The following is a 21,217-nucleotide window of genomic DNA, read 5'->3' as shown; positions in this document are numbered from 1 at the left end:
TTCTGGGAGTCTTGCATGAGGACTCCTAAGTCCCTTTGCACCTCTGATGTTTGAACCTTCTCCCTGTATATATAATAGTCTGCCCTATTGTTCCTATTACCAAAATGCATTATCATACATTTCCCAAAACTATATTCCACCGGCTACTTTTTTGCTCATTCTTCCAATTTGTCTAAAGCCTGCTGCAATCGCATTGCTTCCTTAGCACTGCCTCCACCTATCTTTGTGTGATCTACAAAGAAGTCTGAAAGCCACGATCTAAGTCATTGACAAACAATATGAAAAGCAGCGGTCCCAATACGGACTCCTGAGGAACACCATTAGTCACTGGCAACCAACCAGAAAAAGTCCCCTTTATTCCTACTCACTGCCTCCTGCCTGTCAGCCATTCCTCGATCCTTGCCAGTACCTTTCCTGTAACGTTACAGGATTTTATCCTGTTAAGCAGCCTCATGTTTCATTTATTTCAATTTCTCATACTTTTATTAATAGTAAAACATTGAATACACATAAATAAGGAAGACGACTCATCCTTTTTCCTTGAAAATCCTTAATATTCTTACTGATTCATTCACCAATGATAATTGCTGCTCAAAATGACAGCACGCGAGAGAATTTTGGGCACATGCTCTCAAAAAGATTCACCACTCCTGGCCTAGAAGCTGGTCATTCAGCCCCTTGCAACGATATTGGCACTTCAAATGAACTATCCAACTGATTCCACTCCGCCTGCTCTTTCCCAAAAATCGCAGTCAAGACAAATTTTCATTCTACCTTTGCTTTGGATACATGGTTAAAAAAAAATCTTTGTGGGAGTCTAAATAGTCCACACTTACACAATTTACACAGTTTCCACCAATTGCCCCTCCAGATTTGATAGCAATTCCCTCCCACGCACTCAGAGTCAAGAGTTAGTGCACTGTAACAGGTCTTTTGGCCTATCAAGTCTGGGTTGATCATCAAGCAACTGCTACTTCACTCTAATCCTTTTTTAAAATTTGATTCTCTCACAGATTATACAGTCTACAGCAGATAATCAACCTAGTAACCTGTATACTTTCAGGATGTGGGAGGAGTACATACAGGAAACCCATAGAAGGGGAACATGCGAACTCCACACAGGATCAAATTGTGGTCATTGGGAGCGCTGAGGCAGCAGCTCTGCTAGCTGTGTCACCGTCCCTTCTGGCAAATATCTTTTTAAAATAAAAACAAAATGATGGACAAAATCATTTGGACAAAAATAAACTACATTCTCCCAAGAGACAAGCAGTTCAACAGCCAAATCATTTAGTCGACTGTAGAACTTAAGCTTAAGAAGTTAGAGCCAAAAATGCAAGGGCAGGCAGGATGGTAGTTAAGGCAGTGGAATGCTCCTCCTATGTGACAATGAAGGGCACCTTAACAGTCTCCTTGATGACTCATTTGTAGGAAATGCACCCAGTTTCTGACAGACACGGTCGAGGAGCTAGATGTACTCAAGACTATCTGAGAAGCTGAAAACCCTCACAGTTGAAGCTTTTACTGAGGTGGTCACACCCAAAGGGCAGGCTTCAGAAGGTATATGGGTCGCCACCAGAAGTAGTAAGGCGAGTAGGCAGTTAGTGCTGGGTTCCCCTGTGACCATTCCCCTCAGCAAAAGCACATTTCCTTGGATACTGCTGAGGGAGTTATGTATCAAGGCAGAGCAGCAGCAGCCAGGTCAGTGGCTCTGAGGCTCATCAGAGAAGGGTAAAGTCAGACAGTGCGACAGTGACAGGAATCTCAATAGTTAGGGGCACCAACTTTGACAAACTTCTCTGGATGTATGGTGAGGAGTCTATTGACTGGTTGCACCACAGCCTGGTATGGGAATGGAAAATCCTACGAAAAGTAGTGGATACGGCCCTATCCATTACAGGTAAAACCCTCACCATCATTGAGCACACCTACACAGAGTGATGTCGCAGGCAATCAGCATCCATCATCAGGGACCTCCACCACCCAGGCCATGCTCTTTTCTCACGGCTGCCATCAGGATGATGATACAGGAGCCTCAGGATTCACACCACCAGGTTCAGGAACAGTAATTACCCATCAGCCATCAGGTTCTTGAGCCACTGGGGATAACTTCACTCACCCCAGCACTAACTGCTTACTCACCTTACTTCTCCTGGTGGCAACCCATTTGCTATCTGAAGCCTGCACTCTGGGTGTGACCACCTGAGTAAAGTTTCACTTGTGAGGTTTTCAGCTTCTTGGATGGTCCTGAGCTTTCAGTGGGTGAAGAGTTAGGGACAGTGCCTGAAACTCCATAAGTTATAAGGCAGCTATGGACCATGCAGGAGAGTATTAAATGGGAGCAGGGCAAATTACAAGAGAATAGGAAGGAACTAGGAAGAATTAATTGGAATCTGCTGTTTTTGACACATGGAGGGACTTTAAAGACACAGAGTACAGGACAGGCATGTTTCAGTGAGAAGGAAGGACAAGGATGGCAAGGTAAAGAGAACCTTGTATGTCGAAGGAAGTGATGAATTTAGTCAAGAAGAAAAAGAAAAACTATGTACTGTAAATCTTAGGAAGCCGGAATCAAGCAGAGCCCTTGAGGATTATAAAGAAGCCAGAAAAGAATTCAAGAGGGGAATTAGGAAAGCCAGGAGGGGCCATGAAAAGTCCATGGCAAGAAGGATTAAAGAGAATTCAAAGGCATTCCGTACATACATCAAGAGTAAGAGGATAATCGGGAGAGCGAAGGACCAGTCAAAGATAAAAAAGGGAAAATTTACTTTATCAAAGGCCTTGTTGAAATCCATATACTCTACAATGACTGCTCTACCTTAAATGCGTTTAGTCACATCCTCAAAAAATTCAATCAGGCTAATCGGGCACGACCTGCCTTTGACAAAGCCATGCTGACTATTCCTAATCATATTATGCCTTTCCAAATGTTCATAAATACTGCCTTCAAGATCTTCTCCATCAACTTACCAACCACTGAAGTAAGACTCACTGGTCTATAATCTCCTGAGCTATCTCTACTCCCTCTCTTGAATAAGGGAACATCAGCAATCCTCCAATCCTCCGGAACCTCTACCGTCCCCGTTGATGATGCAAAGAACATTGCCAGAGGTTCAGCACCTTGCCTCCCACAGTAGCCTGGGGTACATCTCATCCAGTCCCGGTGACTTATCCAACTTGATGCTTTCCAAAAGCTCCAGCACATCCTCTTTCTTAATGTCTATATGCTCAAACTTTTCAGTTCACTGTAAGTCATCCCTACAATCACCAAGGTCCTTTTACATAGTGAATACTGAAGGAAAGTATTCATTAAGTACCTCTGCTACCTCCTCCGTTTCCATACACTTTTCTACTGTCACACTTGATTAGTCCTATTCTCTCATGTCTTATCCTCTTGCTCTTCACATACTTGTAGAATGCCTTGGGGTTTTCCTTAATCCTACTTGCCAAGGCCTTCTCATGGCCCCTCCTGGCTCTCTTATTTTCATTCTTAAGCTCCTTCCTGCTAGACTTATTTTTTAGATCTCTATCATTACCCAGTTTTTTGAACCTTTTGTAAGCTTTTCTTTTCTTCTTGACTAGATTCTCAACTGCCTTTGTACACCATGGTTCCTGTACCCTACCATCCTTTCCATGTCTTATTGGAATGCACCTGTACAGAATGCCCTGCAAATATCCCCTGAACATTTGCCAGATTTCTGCCGTACATGTCCCTGAGAACATCTGTTCCCAATTTATGCTTCGAAGTTCCTGCTTCATAGCCTCATGTTTCCCCTTTCTCCAGTTAAACGCTTTCCTAACTTATCTGTTCCTATCCCTCTCCAATGCTATGGTAAATGAGATAGAATTATGATCACTATCTCCAAAATGCTCTCCCAATGACAGACCTGACACCCGACCAGGTTCATTTCCCAATACCAGATCAAGTACAGCCTCTCCTCTTGTAGGCTTATCAACATTCTTCCTGAACACACCTAACAGACTCCACCCGATCTAAACCCCTCGCTCTAGGGAGATGCCAATCAATATTGGGGAAATTAAAATCTCCCACCACAACAACCCTGTTATTACTGCACTGTTCCAGAATCTGGTTCCCTATCTGCTCCACGATGTTCATTACTATTGGGTGGTCTATAAAAAACACCCAGTAGAGTTATTGACCCCTTCCTGTTTCTAACTTCCAACCACAGAGATTCGGTAGACAATCCCTCCATGACTTCCTCCTTTTCTGCAGCCATGACACTATCTCTGATCAGCAGTGCCACGCCATCACCCCCACCTCCTTTGCCTCCCTCACTGTCCTTTCTGAAACATCTAAATCCTGGCACTCGCAGTAACCATTCCTGACCCTGAGCCATCCAAGTCTCTGTAATGGCCACAACATCATAGCTCCAAGAACTGATCCATGCTCTAAGCTCATCCACTTTGTTCATGATGCTTCTTGCATTAAAATAGACATATCTCAAACCAACGGTCTGAGCGCATCCCTTCTCTATCACCTGCCTATCCTTCCTCTCACACTGCCTACAAGCTTTCTCTATTTGTGAACTAACCACCCCCTTCCTCCATCTCTTCAGTTCGGTTCCCACGCCTCCAGCAATTCTAGTTTAAACTCTCCCCAATAGCCTTAGCAACCTGTCTTTTTTGTACAGGTCGCACCTGCCCCAAAAGAGGTCCCATTGATCCCGAAACCTGAATCCCTGCCCCCTGTTCCAATTCCTCAGCCACGTATTTATCCTCCCCTCACTCTATTCCTATACTCACCATCGTGTGGCACAGGCAGTAATTCCGAGGTTACTACCTTTGAGGTCCTGCTTCTCAGCTTCTTTCCTAACTCCCTGCAGTCTATTTTCAGGACCTCCTCCCTTTTCTACCTATGTCATTATGAACATTTAGAAACCTATGGCCTAATTAGGGAGAGCCAGCATAGCTTTCTGATTGGCAAGTCATGTCTTACTAACTGGATTGAATTTTTTGACTTGATGAGGGCAAATGATGAAGGTAGGGCTGTGAGCGTTGTCTAGATGGATTTTTGTAAGGCATTTAACAAGGTCCCTCATGGGAGGCTCATCCAGAAGATTAAGATGCATGGGGTGTACGGCAAGTTGTCTGTTTGGATTCAGAACTGGCTGCCCATAGAAGACAGAGAAGAAGGGACCTAGTTTGGCTGGAAGTCTGTCATTAGTGGTTTTTCTACAGGGAGCTGCACAGGGACCTCTGCTGTTTGTGATGTATATAAATGACCTGGATGAAAATATAGATGGGTGGGTTATTAAGTTTGCAGATGATAAGAAGATAGTGGTGTTGTGGATATTGTAGAAGACTGCCAAAGAATACAGCGGGATATAGATTAGTTGCAGTTATGGGTGGAGAAATGGCAGATGGAGTTTAACCCAGCCAAATGTGAAGTGTTGCACCTTCGTAAGTTAAATGCAAAGAGACTGCACACTGTTAAAAGGCACGATCCTCACCAGCGTTGATGAGCAGTGAGATCTTGGGGTCCAAGTTCATAACTCCCTGATAGTGACTACACAGGTTGACAGGGTGGTTAAGAAGGCACGTGGCATGCTTCCCTTTGTTAGTCGAGGTACTGAGTTCAAAAGTCAGGAAGTTTTGTTGCAGGTTTATGAAACTCCAGTTAGGTTACATTTGGAGTACTGCATACAGTTTTGGTCGCCCCATTATAGGAAGGATGTCGAGGCTTTGGAAGCAGGACAGAAGAAGTTTACCAGGATGTTGCCTGGATCAAAGGACATGGACTACAATGAGGGGCTGGACAAATCTGGGTTGTTTTCTCTGAAGCACCAGAGGCTGAGGGGAGATTTGATAGAGGTTTATACGATTATGAGAAGCAAAGATAGAGTAGACAGACAATATCTTTTTCCAAGGGTTGAAATGTCTAATATTAGAGGGCACACATTTAAGGTGAGAGGGAGTAACTTCAATGGAGCTGTGAGGGGCAAGTGTTTTTTTACACACAGAAAGAGCGGTGGTGTCTGGAATGTGCTGTTTGGGCTGGTGTGGAGGCAGAAACATAAGGGCTTTTAAGAGACGTTTAGATAGGCACATGAATGTGAGGAAAATGGATGGGTATGGACATTGTGTGAGCAGAAGAGGTTAGTTTAGTTAGCCATTTGATTACTAATTTAATTGGTTCAACACAACATTGTGTGCCAAAGGACCAGTTCCTGTGCTGTACTATTAGATGGTCTTGATGCCATGGTGAGCTCACTTTTCTAGGCTGCAGAGTTTTGTGTCTTTCACACATGCAGCAAGAAGCTTAGAGGTTGGCAACACCAGTGACAATTCCAAAGCTATGCCTGGGATTCCCTTAGCTGCCTGACGAAGGGTCTCGGCCCGAAACGTCAACTGTACTTCTTCCAATAGATGCTGCCTGGCCTGCTGCATTCACAGCAACTTTTATGTGTGTTGCTTGAAATTCCAGCATCTGCAGATTTCCTCGTGTTTGCAAACACTCTCTACAGTCTCTGGCCACTAATCGGTTACATATTATTATTCCCTTATCAAAGTAATCTCTTCATCAACAAGGTAATTTCATGCTCCAGACATCTGCTCTTTGACACACATTTGCTCCTGCCCTTTGATCTGTAAATAACTCACTCACTCACTATGTCTTTATATTTCACAACCAACCACTGGATCAGTATCTGTATTTGATCTACTGACCCATGGGTCCATGCTTGGTGCCCTAGCTTTTGGCTTTTGAGCTCCTCCTCTTCTTACATCCATTTGCTCATTCCCCAGCCTTCATCAATTTTCAATTTAAACTGCCATGTATCAAATATCACCCACTGATCCTCTGAGTCACCCTGCTTTGGATTCAAAGCTGCTTTTACGATTCCGTCCCATCCCAAACTCTTCATATGTAAACTCCCCAAAATGTCCTTTCCTTGCTACTCCGTACACCTCAATTCATCACATTTATGGTAGAGCTTCCTCTTGTCCCTGTACAACTCAAACTATTAAACCATTAATCCATTTGCTACCTTTCCTATTTAAAACTTCAAGATCAATTTGCCTGACAAAGCTTCTCCTCTCCACCCACCTCCCCCAATAATACTTTCGATTCCAATGTGACATCAAGTTTACTTCCTTCTATTGATGGAAACATCTTGGGGATTCCATTCCTCTTCATGGAAGATAAGCTATTATTGACACTGCTGTTTGTTTCCCCATTTCTTGTTGGGCTTCTTACACATGCCCTTCTGTGCTACTGTAATGTACATTCACCCTCATAACCAAATAGCTATCATAATTTAAATTCCTAGCCTTTCCTTTTGCATTTAGTACCATGAACATTGTTGTAACAAACAAATTACTTACCTAGAGCCTTTTCCTTATTTTTATCCAGAACCAGATGTTGCTCTCCCCCAGCAGGGTCCATCCGCATATCCTCACTGCCAGGAATCTCCCCTCTTGCTTCCAGTGTGACACAGGTGGACTCGGCCGACAGCAGCCTACTCTTCCCAGTGTAATGGGCCTGATGCAGTGTGCACCCGTTCCCAATTAGGTCAGTGGTACTGTTCAGTGGCTGCAAGACAGGTTCAGATTTGCAGGACCCACTCACCAACAAACTTCTGGAAGCCACCTCCAGTCTGCAAATCTCATGCGCTTCCATGGTTTCGCTCCCAAACTGCAAGCAAAAAAAAAATTTCTGAAGCTGGTTGGGAAACGGTGGTATTTCTGAAGAACTCTAGTTTGCGTATGCCCTGCATCAAGTGAGCCTTAAGACCATAAGAAAGCTGGAGTAGGTAACTTGCCCCCTTTCAAAATAATCATGGCTGATTTGCCCTAGACCCCATCTCCTTTTCTATGCCAATTCCTCACAGTCCTCCATTCCCTGAGCTTTTAAACGTTTTTCCACTTGCTCTTCAAGTACCCCTCAATATGATCAGCCACGATGAAACAGTGGAGCAGACTCAATGGGCCAAATGACCTAATTCTGCTCCCATATCTTATGGTCTAATATTTTCTACCCCAGGTGTCTGTGGAGACTGGAATGTCCTGGTCACTTAAGAGAGTAATATTGAACATTAAAAATGTTGAATGAATTAGATGTAAAAGGAAAATAAACTATAGAATAAAACGATCACTAACACCAAGCAAAGCAATGGTACATTGGATGGTTCCAATATCGATCCTCAACAACGCCAATGTTACACAAGTTGATGAAAAAGAAGAATGGTATTTGGTATGACACTAGTAAGTGACACTATGCTATCATAAAAGCTAAGGAGCCCGACTGACTTTATAACACCCACAGGTCTGTTGTGACACTCCACATCCTCACAATCCACAATCAAAAATTAAGCCCTCTTTATTTCTACAGAAACTAAGCAAAAATATTGATGTTATTAACGTCAGGCAGTAACTGAATAAAAAAAATATATTGACTAATTTAAACTGGCAAAAAGACCACACGGACAAATAGAGTATACTTTTTTAATCTTTAAAGCAAATACTTAGTGGGAAGGGAGGATTTTGCTTTGGTTTCAGAAAGGTCTCTCACTGCTGATAAAATGCTGAAGACAAGTTTTCCTGCCATTTTCCTTCCTGTCCTTGGGATGAAATCACCCTCTTGCTACTTAGTGCCTGCTACCTGTTAGAAACTTTGCAAAGTCTTGAACCAGAAAACTTCGCTCTGTTCCTTTTGCTGAAATATCGCCTGCACACCCTTTGAATACATAAAGCTGATTCTATCCCCTTTTCTTCCTCCCACACACTGCATCACATCAGAAAGTAGCAGAATTTAATATTAAAAATGCAAAAAAAAAAGGGCTTTGGGTGCAGGGACTGGTTGGTGTACTTCATCTTCATGAATAAAGAATTTGCACACATTCTGTGCCTCTGACGTATTTATAATTTGCATTGATAAAATAAAAGCAAGGTACATCTGCTTTTCAAAATGGCAATCAGTAAACAGAGTGCTATTTTAGATGGGAGAAATGAAACATTTGATTGTGCTTATTATGGAAACTGATATGCACGACACCTGTGTCAATGAGTGTGTGCCTTTGATAACAAACTAGACATACCCAAATCAGATGCCATAAGACACAGGAGCAGAATTAGCCCACTGAGTTTGCTCAACCATTTCACATTGGCTGATTTATTATCCCTCTTGACCCCATTTTCCTGCTTTCTCCCTGCAACCTTTAACACCCTTACTAATGAAGAGCCTATCACTCTCTGCTTTAAACATATCCAATGACTTGGCCGCCATAGCGGCCTGTGGCAGTGAAATCCACAGTTTCAACACCCTTCTGGCTACAGAAACTCCTTCTCATCTCTGTCCTAAAGGGACACTCTCTATTCTAAAGCTATGCCCTCTGGTCCTAGACTTTCCCACTTGCCACATCCACTCTATCTAGGCCTTCCAATATTTGATAGTTTTCAAAGAAGTACCCCCTAATTCTTCAGGGTTCCAGCAAGGATAGGCCCAGAGCCATCAGGCGCTCCCAAGTTAACCCTTTCATTCCCAAAGTAATTGCCGTTAACATCCTCTGGACCCTCTCAAATGCCAGCACTTATTTTCTTAGATAAAGGGCTGAAAACTACTCACAATACTCCAAATGCAGTCAGACCAACATCTTATAAAGCTACAGCATTATACCCCTGCTTTTATATTCTAGTCCTCTTAAAATGAATGCTAACATTTCATTTGATTTCTGTACCACCAACTCAACTTGCAAGTTAACTTTTAGGGAATCCTGCATGAGACTCTGAGGACTCACCCCATTTAAAAATAGTCTACACAGTTATTCCTTCTACCAAAGTGCATAACTGGATATTTCCCAACATTCCATCCCCTTTGCTATTCTTTGCTCATTCTCCTAATTCGTCTAAGTCCTTCTGCAACCTCTCTGCTTCCTTAACACTACCTGCCCCTCCAGCGATCTTTGTATTGTCAGCAAACATGGCCACAAAGCCATCAATTCCATCATCCAAATCACTGACATACAGTATAACATGTAAAGAATTGGTCCCAGCACCAACTCCCGTGGAACACCACTAGTCGGTGACCGCCAACCAGAAAAGGCCCCCTTTATTCCCACTCTTTGCCTCCTGCCTGATGGTCAATCTTCAATCCGTGTAAGTATTTCTCTTGTAATACCATGGGCTCTCATCTTGTTTAGCAGCCTCCTGTGCAGCACCTTGTCAAAGGCCTTGTGCAAATCCAAGTAAACAACATCTACTGACTCTCGTTTGTCTATCCTGCCTGTTATTTCTTCAGAGAATTCCAACAGATTTTTCAGGCAAGATTTCCCCATGCCGACTTTGGCCTATTTCATCATCGATCTCCGGGTACCCCAAAACCTCATTGTTAATACAGTTGTAAGAAAAAGTTTGTGAACCTTTTGCAATTACCTGATTTTCTGATTACTCATAAAATGTGGACTGATCTTCGTCTAAGTCACGATAATAGGCAACACAACCTGCCTAAACTAATAACAAACAATTGTACTTTTCATGTTCTTATTGAACACATTGTTGAATCATTCACAGTCCAGGCTGGAAAAAGTATGTGAACCTTTGTATTTAATGACTGGTAGAACCTCCTTTAGCAGCAATAACCTCCACCAAATATTTCCTGTAGCTGCTGATCAGACTTGCACAATGACAAAAAGGAATTTTAGACCATTCCTCCATACAAAAAACTGTTTCAGTTCATCAATATTTCTGGGATACCTTGCACGAACAGCCCTCTCAGGTCATACCACAGTATCGCAATTGGGTAACAATCTGGATCCTGAGATGGCCATACCAAAAAACAATTTTTCTTCTTTTTAAAAACTATTCTGTTGTTGTATTAGTCTTGTGTTTTGGACCATTGTTTTGTTGCATCATCTAACTTCTATTAAGCTTCAGGTGACAGACTGCTACCCTGACATTCTCCTGTAAAATGTCCTGATACAATTTTGAATTCATTGTTCCCTCAACAATTGCAAGCTGTCCAAGCCCTGGGACAGCAAAGCAGCTCCAAACCATGATACCCCTTCCACCGTGCTTCACAGTTGGAATAAAGTTTTGGTGTTGGTGAGCAGTACCTCTTTTCCTCCAAACATAGCGGTGTGCATTTCTGCCTAAAAAGTCCAACTTTTGTCTCACCTGTCCACAGAACATTGTTTCAGAAGTGTTAAGGAACATCCAGGTGGTATTTTGCAAACTTGAGACTTGCAGCAATGTTTTTTTTGGAGAGGACTGGTTACCTCCATATGTCCTTCCGTAAACACCATTCTTGTTCAGTGTTCTTATGGTGGACACATGAATAGAGACTTTAGCCAGCTCTAGAGATTCCTGCAGGTCTAATGCTGTTGGGTTCTTTTTCACCTCCTTCAGCATTGTACATTGAGCAGGACACCCACTCCTAGGGTTGCAACAGTAATGAATTTCCTCCATTTGTAGACAATTTCTTTAACTGAGGACTGACGAACACTCGGGTCTTTAGAAATGCTTTTGTAGCCTTTTCCAGCTGTATGCATTCCTACAATTCTTCTTCTAAGGTCCTCTGAAAATTGTTTTGATTGAGGCATGGTGCACATAGACAGCTCTTTCTTGAGAAGAGCAGGCTCTGTCAGTAACCCGCCTTTGTGTGTCTTTTTTTAAATAGGGCAGGACACCTCTACAACCCACACCTCCAATCTCATCTCATTGATTGGAACACCTGACTCCAAATAGCTTTTGTAGAAGGCATTACCCCAGAGGTTCACATACCTTTTTTGAATCTGGACTGATCGTTTAACTGGTGTACTCAGTATTGACGAGAAGTACAATTATTTACGTGTTAGTTTAGGCAGATTGTGTTTGTCTATTATTGCAACTTGGATGTTTATGAGTAATTAATGCAGAAAACCAGGTAATTGCAAAAGGGTTCACAAACTTTTTCTTGCAACTGTAATAGACTCCAATATCTCCCATCCAATGAAGTTAGGCTAATGGCCTATAATTTCCTTTCTTTTGCCTCTCTCACTTCTTTAAGAGCGAAGTGACTTTTGCAATTTTCCAGTCCTCCAGAACCATTTCAGAATCATCTAATTCTTGAAAGATCGCTACTAATACCTCCACAATCTCTTCAGTTACCTCTTTCAGCTTCCCATGCATCTTTTCCTTGGTAATAGCAACTACAGTCACTTCTGCCCCCTGACATTCTAGAATTGCTGGCATACTGCTGGTGTCTTCCACCATAAAGACTGACATAAAATACTTATTAAGTTCACCTACCATTTCTTTGTCCCCCATTACTACCTCTCCAGCATCATTTTTCAGCAGTCCGATATCCACTCTTACCTCTCTAACCTTTTATAGACCTGAAAAACCTTTTCTTATCCTCTTTTATATTACTGGCTTGCATACCTTCATATTCCATCTTTTCTCTCCCCATTGTTTTTTTAGTTGCCTTTTGTTGGTTTTAAAGAGCTTTTCAATCCTCTAACTTCTCTCAAAGTTTTGCTATATATGTGCCCTCTCTTTTGATTTTATGGTATATTGACTTCCCTAGTCAGACACAGTTGCCTCATCCTCCCATTAAAATACTACTTCTTTAGGATGTATCTATCCTGCACCCCAAATTGCTCCCAGAAACTCCATCCATTGCTGCTCCACTGTCATCCCTGCGAATGCCCCCTTCCAATCAACTTTGACCAGCTCCTCTCTCATGTCTCTGTAATTCCCTTTACTCCAACGTAATACTGATACATCTGACTTTAGCTTCTCCCTCTCTAACTGCAGGGTGAATTCCACCATATTATGATCACTAGCTTTAAGGTTCCTTTACCTTAAGCTCCCTAATCAAATCCAGATCTGGTTCATTGCACAACACCCAATAGTGGGCCAACAACAAGGAGCTCTAAAGGAGGATCTCATAGGCATTCTACTAATTCCCTCTCTTGGGATCCAGCACCAACATGATTATCTCAAATCTACCTGCCGTATTGAAATTCCTTCATGACCATCATAACATTGCCCTTGTTACATATCTTTTTTATCCCCTATTGTAATTTGTACCCCACATCCTGGCTACTGTTTGGAGGCCAGGATCTTTTCACTCTTGTAACTTCTTAACACCATGCACAAAGATTTTACATCTTCCGATGTTGTGTCATCTCTTCCTAAGGATTAAATTTTTTTTAAAACCAACACAGCCATCCACCTCCACTGTCTACCTGTCAATTGGATGTTTAGTTCCCAGCCATGATGTTCTTTCAGACACGACTCAGTGACGCCCACAATTTCATACCTGCTGATCTCTAACTGCGCGGTGCACTGCATTGACTGGTTTATCCACTGCCCCATCCTCAGCCCTGTCACTACAGTTCCCAACCTCCCCACCTCCCGCCAAACCAGTTTAAAACCTCCCCAAAAGCTCCAGCAAACCTACCCGCCATGGATATTTGTCTCTGCTGAGTTCAGGTGTGACCCGTCCTTCTTGCATAACTCATCCTTCCTCCAGAGAGATCCCAATGATCCAGAAACTGAAACCCTGCACCCGCATCAATTCTTCAGTAACATATTCATCTGTCATCTGCTATTCTTATCCTCAATGGCACGTGACATAGGCAGCAATCTAGTGATTACTATTCTTGAGGTTCTGCTTTTCAGCTTTTTACCCAATTTCCTATATTCTCTATAGGGGAACTCATCCCTTTCCCTCTCCATGTCATTGGTGCCAATATGTACCACGACTTCTGGCAATTCACCCTCTCCCTTTAGACTGTGTCGATCCGATCTGAGATATCCCTGACCATGGCACCTGGTAGGCAACGTACCATCTGGATGTCTCTTTCACCTTTCTCACATCCACAGAATCTCTTGTCTGCTTCTCTAACTACCGAATCTCCTATCACTACACTTGTAATGCTACTGTAACACTGCAAATTCTTCTGGGATTAATAAAGTATCTACCTCCTCTTTCTCCCTCTTCCCACCTGAGTCAGAGAGCCAGACTCAGTACTGCAGACTCCCTCGGTAGCCCCACCCCCCAGTAGTATTCAAAGTAGTATACTTGTTACTTAGGGTACTCCGAACTGGCTGCCTATTCCTTTACCCACTCTTGACAGTCATCCAACTACCTGTCTCCTGCATCTCAGAGGTGACTATCTCCCTGTAGCTTCTATCACTTTCTCATTCTCCCATATGAGCTAATGCTCCAATTCCTTAACACTGTCTCTAAGGAGCTGCAACTTGATGCACCTCACGCAGATATAGTTATCAGGGAGACTGGAGGTCTCCCAGAGTTCCCGCATCTCATACGAAGAACATACCACTACTTGGATATACCTGGACACATTCTTACTGCATTAGCTATGTACTAACAAAGATTAAAAAAACTTATCAGAAACTTACCTTGGCCTTTGCCCCTTCCTACTGAAGCCTGCTGAGCCAAAGCCTGACCACTCTAACACCACCCACTCCCACAATGGTCACTCCGCTTACAACTCACTTCTTTTTAATCGGTCTTTGCCAAGTGCCAAATAGATTGTTATGATCGAAGCCCACTGAGAAGTCCCGAAAGGTCCCAAGCTCTTTTTAAACCTTGCGCCGCCTCAGCCAAACAAACAAGTGCTTGCGATGATTGAAGCCCACCGAAAAGCCCTCGAGGAACCAAGAGATCTGCAGAGTGCCCAGGGCTAGATCTGTGGCAGTTAAGACCAACAATCAAGAACCCTACAAGTAGTCCAGGTACAAGCAATTAAAGGCCTTTGTGAGAGTGAAAAAGGCAATTCTGTGGGAAGTTAAAACCACAATTGATGTGTGAAAGCTGTAGCAGGGCGGGCATGCCACCATGTCCTATAAAGCGAAAGCTAATCACATAAATGGCAGTGACACTTCACTCCCCATTGAGCTCAATGCCTTTTATGCATGCCTTAAAAGGGAGAATAAAACTACACCTGCCTGAATCCTCACAGCATCTGACAACCCTGTGATTTCCATCTTGGAAGCCAACAGAACATCCTACAAAGGACTGAACCTCCTTAAGGTGTCAGGCCTTGACAGTGTACCTGGCAGAGTACTGAAAACCCTTGCCGACCAAATGGCTGGAGTGTTCAAAGACGTCTTCAATCTCCCACCTGCGGCAAAAGGACATCACTCATACAGACGCCCAAGAAGAGCAAGGCGAGCTGCCTCCTTGACTATCACCTGGTAGCACTCACATCTGCTGTGATGAGGTGCTTTGAAAGGTTGGTTATGGCTAGATGTAACTCCCGCCTGAACAAGTATCTGACCCCATTGCAATTTGCCAACCGCCAGACCAGGTCTACAACAGAAACAATCCCAGTCAGCTTCAGAGCACCTTCACAACATGAATATGTACATCAGGCAGCTGTTTAATCAAATACAGCTTAGCATTCATCAGCATTACCCACTCAGTAGCAGTCAAAAAAAGTTCAAAACCTGGGTCTCCGTACCTACGTATGCAACAATGTTGGCTTCCTCATTAGTCACTGCAGTTCAGTAAAAACATCTCCTCCTGACAATCAAGCCAGCAGCATCTCAAGGGTCTGTGCATAGCCCAATAATCTACTCTATATACGCATGAAAGTGTGGGTGAGCACAGCTCAAGTGCCACCTGTAAGTTTGCCAATGACACCACCGTTGCTAGCAGAACCTCAGAAGGCAACGTGGAGATGTGGTGGAGCGAAATCAATCAGGTGGTTGAGTTGTATCGCAAAACAACCTTACACTCAATGTCAGCAAGTAACTGACTTCAGGAAAGGAAGAAAAAGAAGAAAAAAATATTGGAAAAACACACACCAGTCGTCATTGCGAGATCAGCCATTGAAGGAGTGAGCAGCTTCAAGCTCTTTGTGTCATTGGATCTGTCCTGGGGCCAACATATTGATGCAGTCATGAACTCAGCATGCCAATGGTTCTACTTCATTAGGAGTTTGAGGTGATTTGGTATGACACAAAAGACCTTTGTAAATTTCTATAGAGGTGCATTGTGGAGCATTCTGACTGGTGGAATCACTGCCTGGTATGGAGACTCCAGTGCACAGGATCACAGGAGGCTGCAGAGGGCTGTACACTCAGCCAGCTCCATCACAGGCACAACCCTCCTCACCATCGAGGCCACCTTCAAGAGACAGTGCCTCAAGAATGCATCATTTATTATTCATCCTCACCATCTAGGACATGCCCCCTTCGCATTACCACCATCAGGGAGATGGTACAGGAGCCCGAAGGCGCACACTCAATGTTTTAGAAACAGCTTCTTCCCCTCGGCCATCAGATTTCTGAACGGTCGCTATTTCTTTTCTGCACTATTTACATTTTGTAACTTGTAGTATTTTTTTGTGTCTTGCGCTGTACTGCGACCACAAAACAAAAAAAAGTGACATATATCAGTGATAGTTAACCTGATCCTGCATTGTAAAAGGTAATACACCATGGAATGAAAGTGAACGGATCTGTGGGGGGCGGAGGTTGGAGGAAATCAATGCTCACAGTTTATGAACAGTCCAGTTAGGGCTGGGGTAGCTAGGACACCAAACTGTTCAACATATTTGGCAAGAGAACGTGCCAGCATGCAATACAGACAAAAATTTTGGTTTAGTTCAAGTTACATCAAAATACTTTCTCGGAACTACTGTGTCAAAACTGTACTCAAGTCCCTCAAATTCGATGAAATCCACCCCAGTTGATTTTCAAAAGTCAAACAGCTACATGCGTAGAAAAACCTGGATTCATACTTGACTGTGTTGTTAACACATTTCAGGCTACTGATGCAAGTCCCTGGCAGATAGGTCATCGTTAGAATGAAAATCAGGTGGCAGATGCATTAAAGGGAACCAAACATGGCAAAAATGTATAGCCTGATTCTGCTAAATCAATAGCTACAGAACAACCTTTTCCATTTAATAGCAACATCAGGCTATATTCCACATGGCCCACCTCATAACTTTAATCAGAACCTAGAAACATTCAATGCTTTTCCTCAAGATTAATATTTCCAAGCAGAACTACTGAGACTAGATAGCAAGGATTAGCAGATGATGGAAAATAGAAATAACTCGGTGCTGGTAATATTCAATAGGTTAGGCAGCATCCATGAATAGAGGAACAGTTAATATTGCTGATCAGTGACCTTTCATCAGACCTGAGTCATTAACCTGAAATATGAACTGTATGAACTTCGCCATGGACGGCTTCCAGACCATTCGGGCTGACCGGAAGTGCACTTAGAGCGGTAAGCGTAAAGGAGTTGGGTGCTTATTGTTCTGGTTGACAACAGATGGTGCAATCCGGGTCATATTACGATCAAGGAACGTGTTTGTAGACCGGATATTGAACTTTTTGCTGTTGGACTCCGGCCATATTCCACCGAGATACAACACTGGGCGGCACGGGAGGTTGTTCCTGCCTGTGGCCATCGAACTTTGCAGCTCCTCCTGTGGAGGGTCAGACACCCTGAGCCAATAGGCTGGTCCTGGACTTATTTTCCATCTGACATAGTTTGCATTTTGTTTTTTGATTGTTTGTGGTTTTCGAATTGCTATATTTATGCTCTATTCTTGGTTGGTGCGGCTGTAACAAAACCCAATTTCCCTCGGGATCAATAAAGTATATCTATCTATCCTTTTCTCCACAGATGCTGGTTGACTTGCTAGGAACTTAAAGACTTTATACCACCAGAACTGGAAAATGGAATCTGGCTTTGATCACAGAAATGTCAGCAACAATAACCTGAATTTATACAGAACTTTTGTTAAGCAATGTAAAATGCCCTAAAATGCTTCAGATGAAGACTATCAAACAAAATTTTTCAAAGGACAGAAGAGCTATTAGCCTGGATGAGCAGAGCTTCATCGAGGAGTTGGGTTTTAAATAGCATCTTAAAGGAGGACAGAAAACTACAGGGAAAGAAGTTCAGGGAGGGATTTCAATAGTTTAAGCCTTGGCAACCCAAGTCATGACTGGCAATAGTGGAGAGATTAAAACTTCTCAGGGTTGTGAACCTGCAGGGCACTAGAGAAATAGGTATGTATGGAGAGTTTGAAATTCTGGATGAGGATTAGATAAAGACGCTGCCAATATAGGTCAGCAACCACAAAAGTGACAACCAAATTGGACAGCAGAATTTTGAGTAACTTGAGGCTGGTGGAGGGTAAAACATGGGAGGACAGCCAGGAATACTTTGAAGTAAATAGGACTGGAACATCAGAGTTAGAACCTCAAGACAAAATGTGTATCCTTTTGACTGCACTTTCCAAAGTAATCACTTACACACAAGAATTCCTGGCAAATCTGAGCAAAAGATGTTTTAATATTACCCATAGGATACCAGCCAAAGGCTTCCAAAAATAATTTTATTCCATTAAATTGACCCAAAGGTCTGCTTACCTCAGCAGAATTCACTGAATCCTCTGCTACTAGTCCCTGTGGAGATCTCACCCTCTGTCTTGTAGCAATTCCTTTCTTAGCAAGAACTCACAAAAGAATGATGCTTACTGCTTTTGGCATACTTGTTTCACCTCAATATACAGAAAGAAACCCTGCACTTCTGTTCCTTCTAAAATGCACAGCTTTAGTTCAATGAAGAACAGCTTTGTGGCAGTGGTGGGAGCAGCCACTGTTGATTTGACACTAACAGCAGTTGGGAAGTTAACATGTACACACTGACGTGCTAATTCTGTCTTGTAGGAGAGTGTGAAGGCATCGGCACACACCCATAATACACCCACACAATGAATCAAACTCACAGCTCAAGATGATTATTTTAATTTCAAAAACCAGTCATTTTTGTGAGAGCCAGTCAGGCAACTGGTTCAATCTGTCAGCATGTGCAATATCCAAGGTAAATGCCTGAGCAATGGTGACTTATTAGTCTCTCAAATGGGATTACATTTTGGGGAGAGAAGAGAAAAATGCAACAGCTAACGTGTCAAATTAAGGAGATCAGCGATGCATACACAAGCTGAAATTACAAAATGATTACGAACCAGATGTTTGCAAAGTGGGTCCAGAAGGGAAGATTACTTCTTGTCTCTATTCTCCCAAAACCCTGGTGATGAACTGAGAATGAGAAACATACTTATGAATTAGGCAACTCAGCCCTACCACAGGTGATATGACAGCAACCTCAAATCCTTTCTGTTCCTCATAATCTCATTAAAAATCTAACTCCTTTGCCTTCAGTATTTTATCAGACTTCATAACATTCAGACTACGATAAAAAAGCAATATTCTGTGTGCATGTGCAAGAGCATTAGCAAGAACCATAATGTCAAAAAAAGGCTAGGTGAACACAAGAAAATAGGATGAGAAGGTCACAGGGGTCCTTGAGATGCAAGCATTCCCACGTGTTTGGCTTCAGTATTTTGACCCAATAATGGTGAAGGAACAGTAATATATCTCCAAGTCAAGATGATGTGTGACTTAGACAGCAATTCACAGGTGCTCCCATATTTTTGCTGCCCTTGTACTTTTATCCGGTAGAGATCTTGAGTTTGGAAGTGGATGTCTAAGTCAGGAGTCTTGGTGAGTTGTTGCACGGTACAAAATGCTGCTATTGTGTCAGTGGTACAATGAACAAATGGTGGATGACGGAACACTTATCAAGTGTGTTGTTATGTCCTGTATAGTGTCAAGCTTCTTGTATGTCATTGAAGCTGCACTCATCCAAGCAAGTGCAGAGTTTTCCCATCACATTCCTGACTCAGGCCTTGTACATGGTAGACAGGCTCCAAGGAGTTAGGAGGCCAGTATTCATGGAGAATTCCTAGATATGGCAATGGCTGATTTCCCCTAAGTCTCAACTCCTCTGCGTCAGATGCCTATCGCCCTTAATTCCACCCCCGCCCCCCCCCCCCATCAGTGGCAGAGGACTTCACAAATTTTGTGGCACTGAGTTTCCTCCTGGTGCTCTGTTTCCTCTCGCATCCCAAAACAAGCACATACCAGTACGTTATTAAATGGCCACACAGTAGCTGAGTGGTAGAATCTGGGTTGAGTTGATGAGAAAGTGGTTCGGATAACATGGATTTACATATGATTACGTGAACGCTTGATATTCAGTGCAAACTTAAGTGGGCCAAAGAGTCCATTTCTACAACTACATGCTTCTTTATCCATCTTAGTAAAACAAAATTCAGCTAAAGAAACCTCAGCATGCCACAATGAATTAATTCTTTCCAGTAATCGCTATAAGCAATCCCCACTTGCAGTCAATACAGAGAAACCACATTAAATGGATGACAAAACATATCAGGAACACCACATGGGAAATACTACTTTTAAACTAAATACTTAAACTGAGATACAAAATATCAAGCTACTACACATTGCTAGATTATTTAGCAACTTAAGAGAAATGGGAATACTACAGCAAAGTGGCCTAGAGTAAACGACCTCATTGTATGTTTGAGCCAAATGTCCTACTTCTGCTTTGATTCGTATATACTTGAATAAAATGATGGTAAACCAATGATGTTGTTTATCTATTCTACTTATACTGTTCTTAATGAAGCTATTGAATGCTTTTTTCCCGCCTTGCTTTTTCATAATAGCTCTGGCTTATGAAGTAGTTCATTTTAGTGGTTTTCCATTAGTTCAACTGAACAATTATGTCCAAGGTGTGACAAGCTGTTGAAGACCCAAATGTTCCCTTGCTGCTGCTCCCACAATTAGATTGTCAGCATCCAACCAGTAGAATAACTACTACCCACAAACAAAAGAGACCCCTCAGACTAAGCCTGACCTACGGCATGCATTTCCAGCACACACTGTAGCTTCATAATGATACAGCACAGAAACAAGCCTTTCAACGTCTAAGAAAAATTTGGATAGGTACATGGATGTGAGGGGTATGGAGGGCTATGGTCTGGGTGCAGGTTGAAGGGGCAAGGCAGCCTAATAATTCGGCATGGACGAGAGGGGCCAAAGAGCTTGTTTCTGTGCTGTAGTGTTCTGTAATGCTATGACCATTACCCTCTCTATCTCTGACCTCCTGGTGCAACCACCTCATTATTCGCTAGGTTCTCACACCCAAAGCAACAAAGAGAAAATACTGGAGTAACTCAGCAGGTCGGGCAGCATGTGGAAATGATCAAACAGTCAGTGTTACAGGCCGAGACCCTTCTTCAGGACTGGAAAGGAAGGGGTAAAGACACCAGGAAAAGGAGGGGTGGGGGTGGAAAAGGAGGACAGCTAGAATGTGATAGGTGAAACCGGGCAAGAGGGAAAGGTGAAGGGCTGG

At 42.9% G+C, this 21,217-nt stretch overlaps 1 protein-coding gene across 2 annotated transcripts in view; it reads right to left on the bottom strand.

The window, feature by feature from the left end:
- LOC140199128 (gamma-taxilin-like) overlaps window positions 1-21,217 on the bottom strand; it is a 78,929-nt gene that overhangs the window by 39,328 nt on the left and 18,384 nt on the right. Inside the window, exons 2-3 of one of the 2 annotated variants that reach the window (XM_072260701.1) lie at window positions 18,963-19,035; window positions 7,345-7,654 (exon numbers count right to left, since the gene is read on the bottom strand). In XM_072260701.1, coding sequence (XP_072116802.1) covers window positions 7,345-7,639 — 295 coding nt within the window. In that variant the 5' untranslated portion in view covers window positions 7,640-7,654; window positions 18,963-19,035. The remainder of the gene's footprint in view (window positions 1-7,344; window positions 7,655-18,962; window positions 19,036-21,217) is intronic. The other variant, XM_072260700.1, reaches the window with a different exon arrangement.

Source organism: Mobula birostris, chromosome 6, assembly GCF_030028105.1.
Source record: "Mobula birostris isolate sMobBir1 chromosome 6, sMobBir1.hap1, whole genome shotgun sequence".
In the NCBI taxonomy this organism is placed as follows: Eukaryota; Metazoa; Chordata; class Chondrichthyes; order Myliobatiformes; family Myliobatidae; genus Mobula; species Mobula birostris.
Note: the sequence above shows the minus strand (reverse complement) of the source record. Positions and strands in the feature narration are given on the sequence as shown.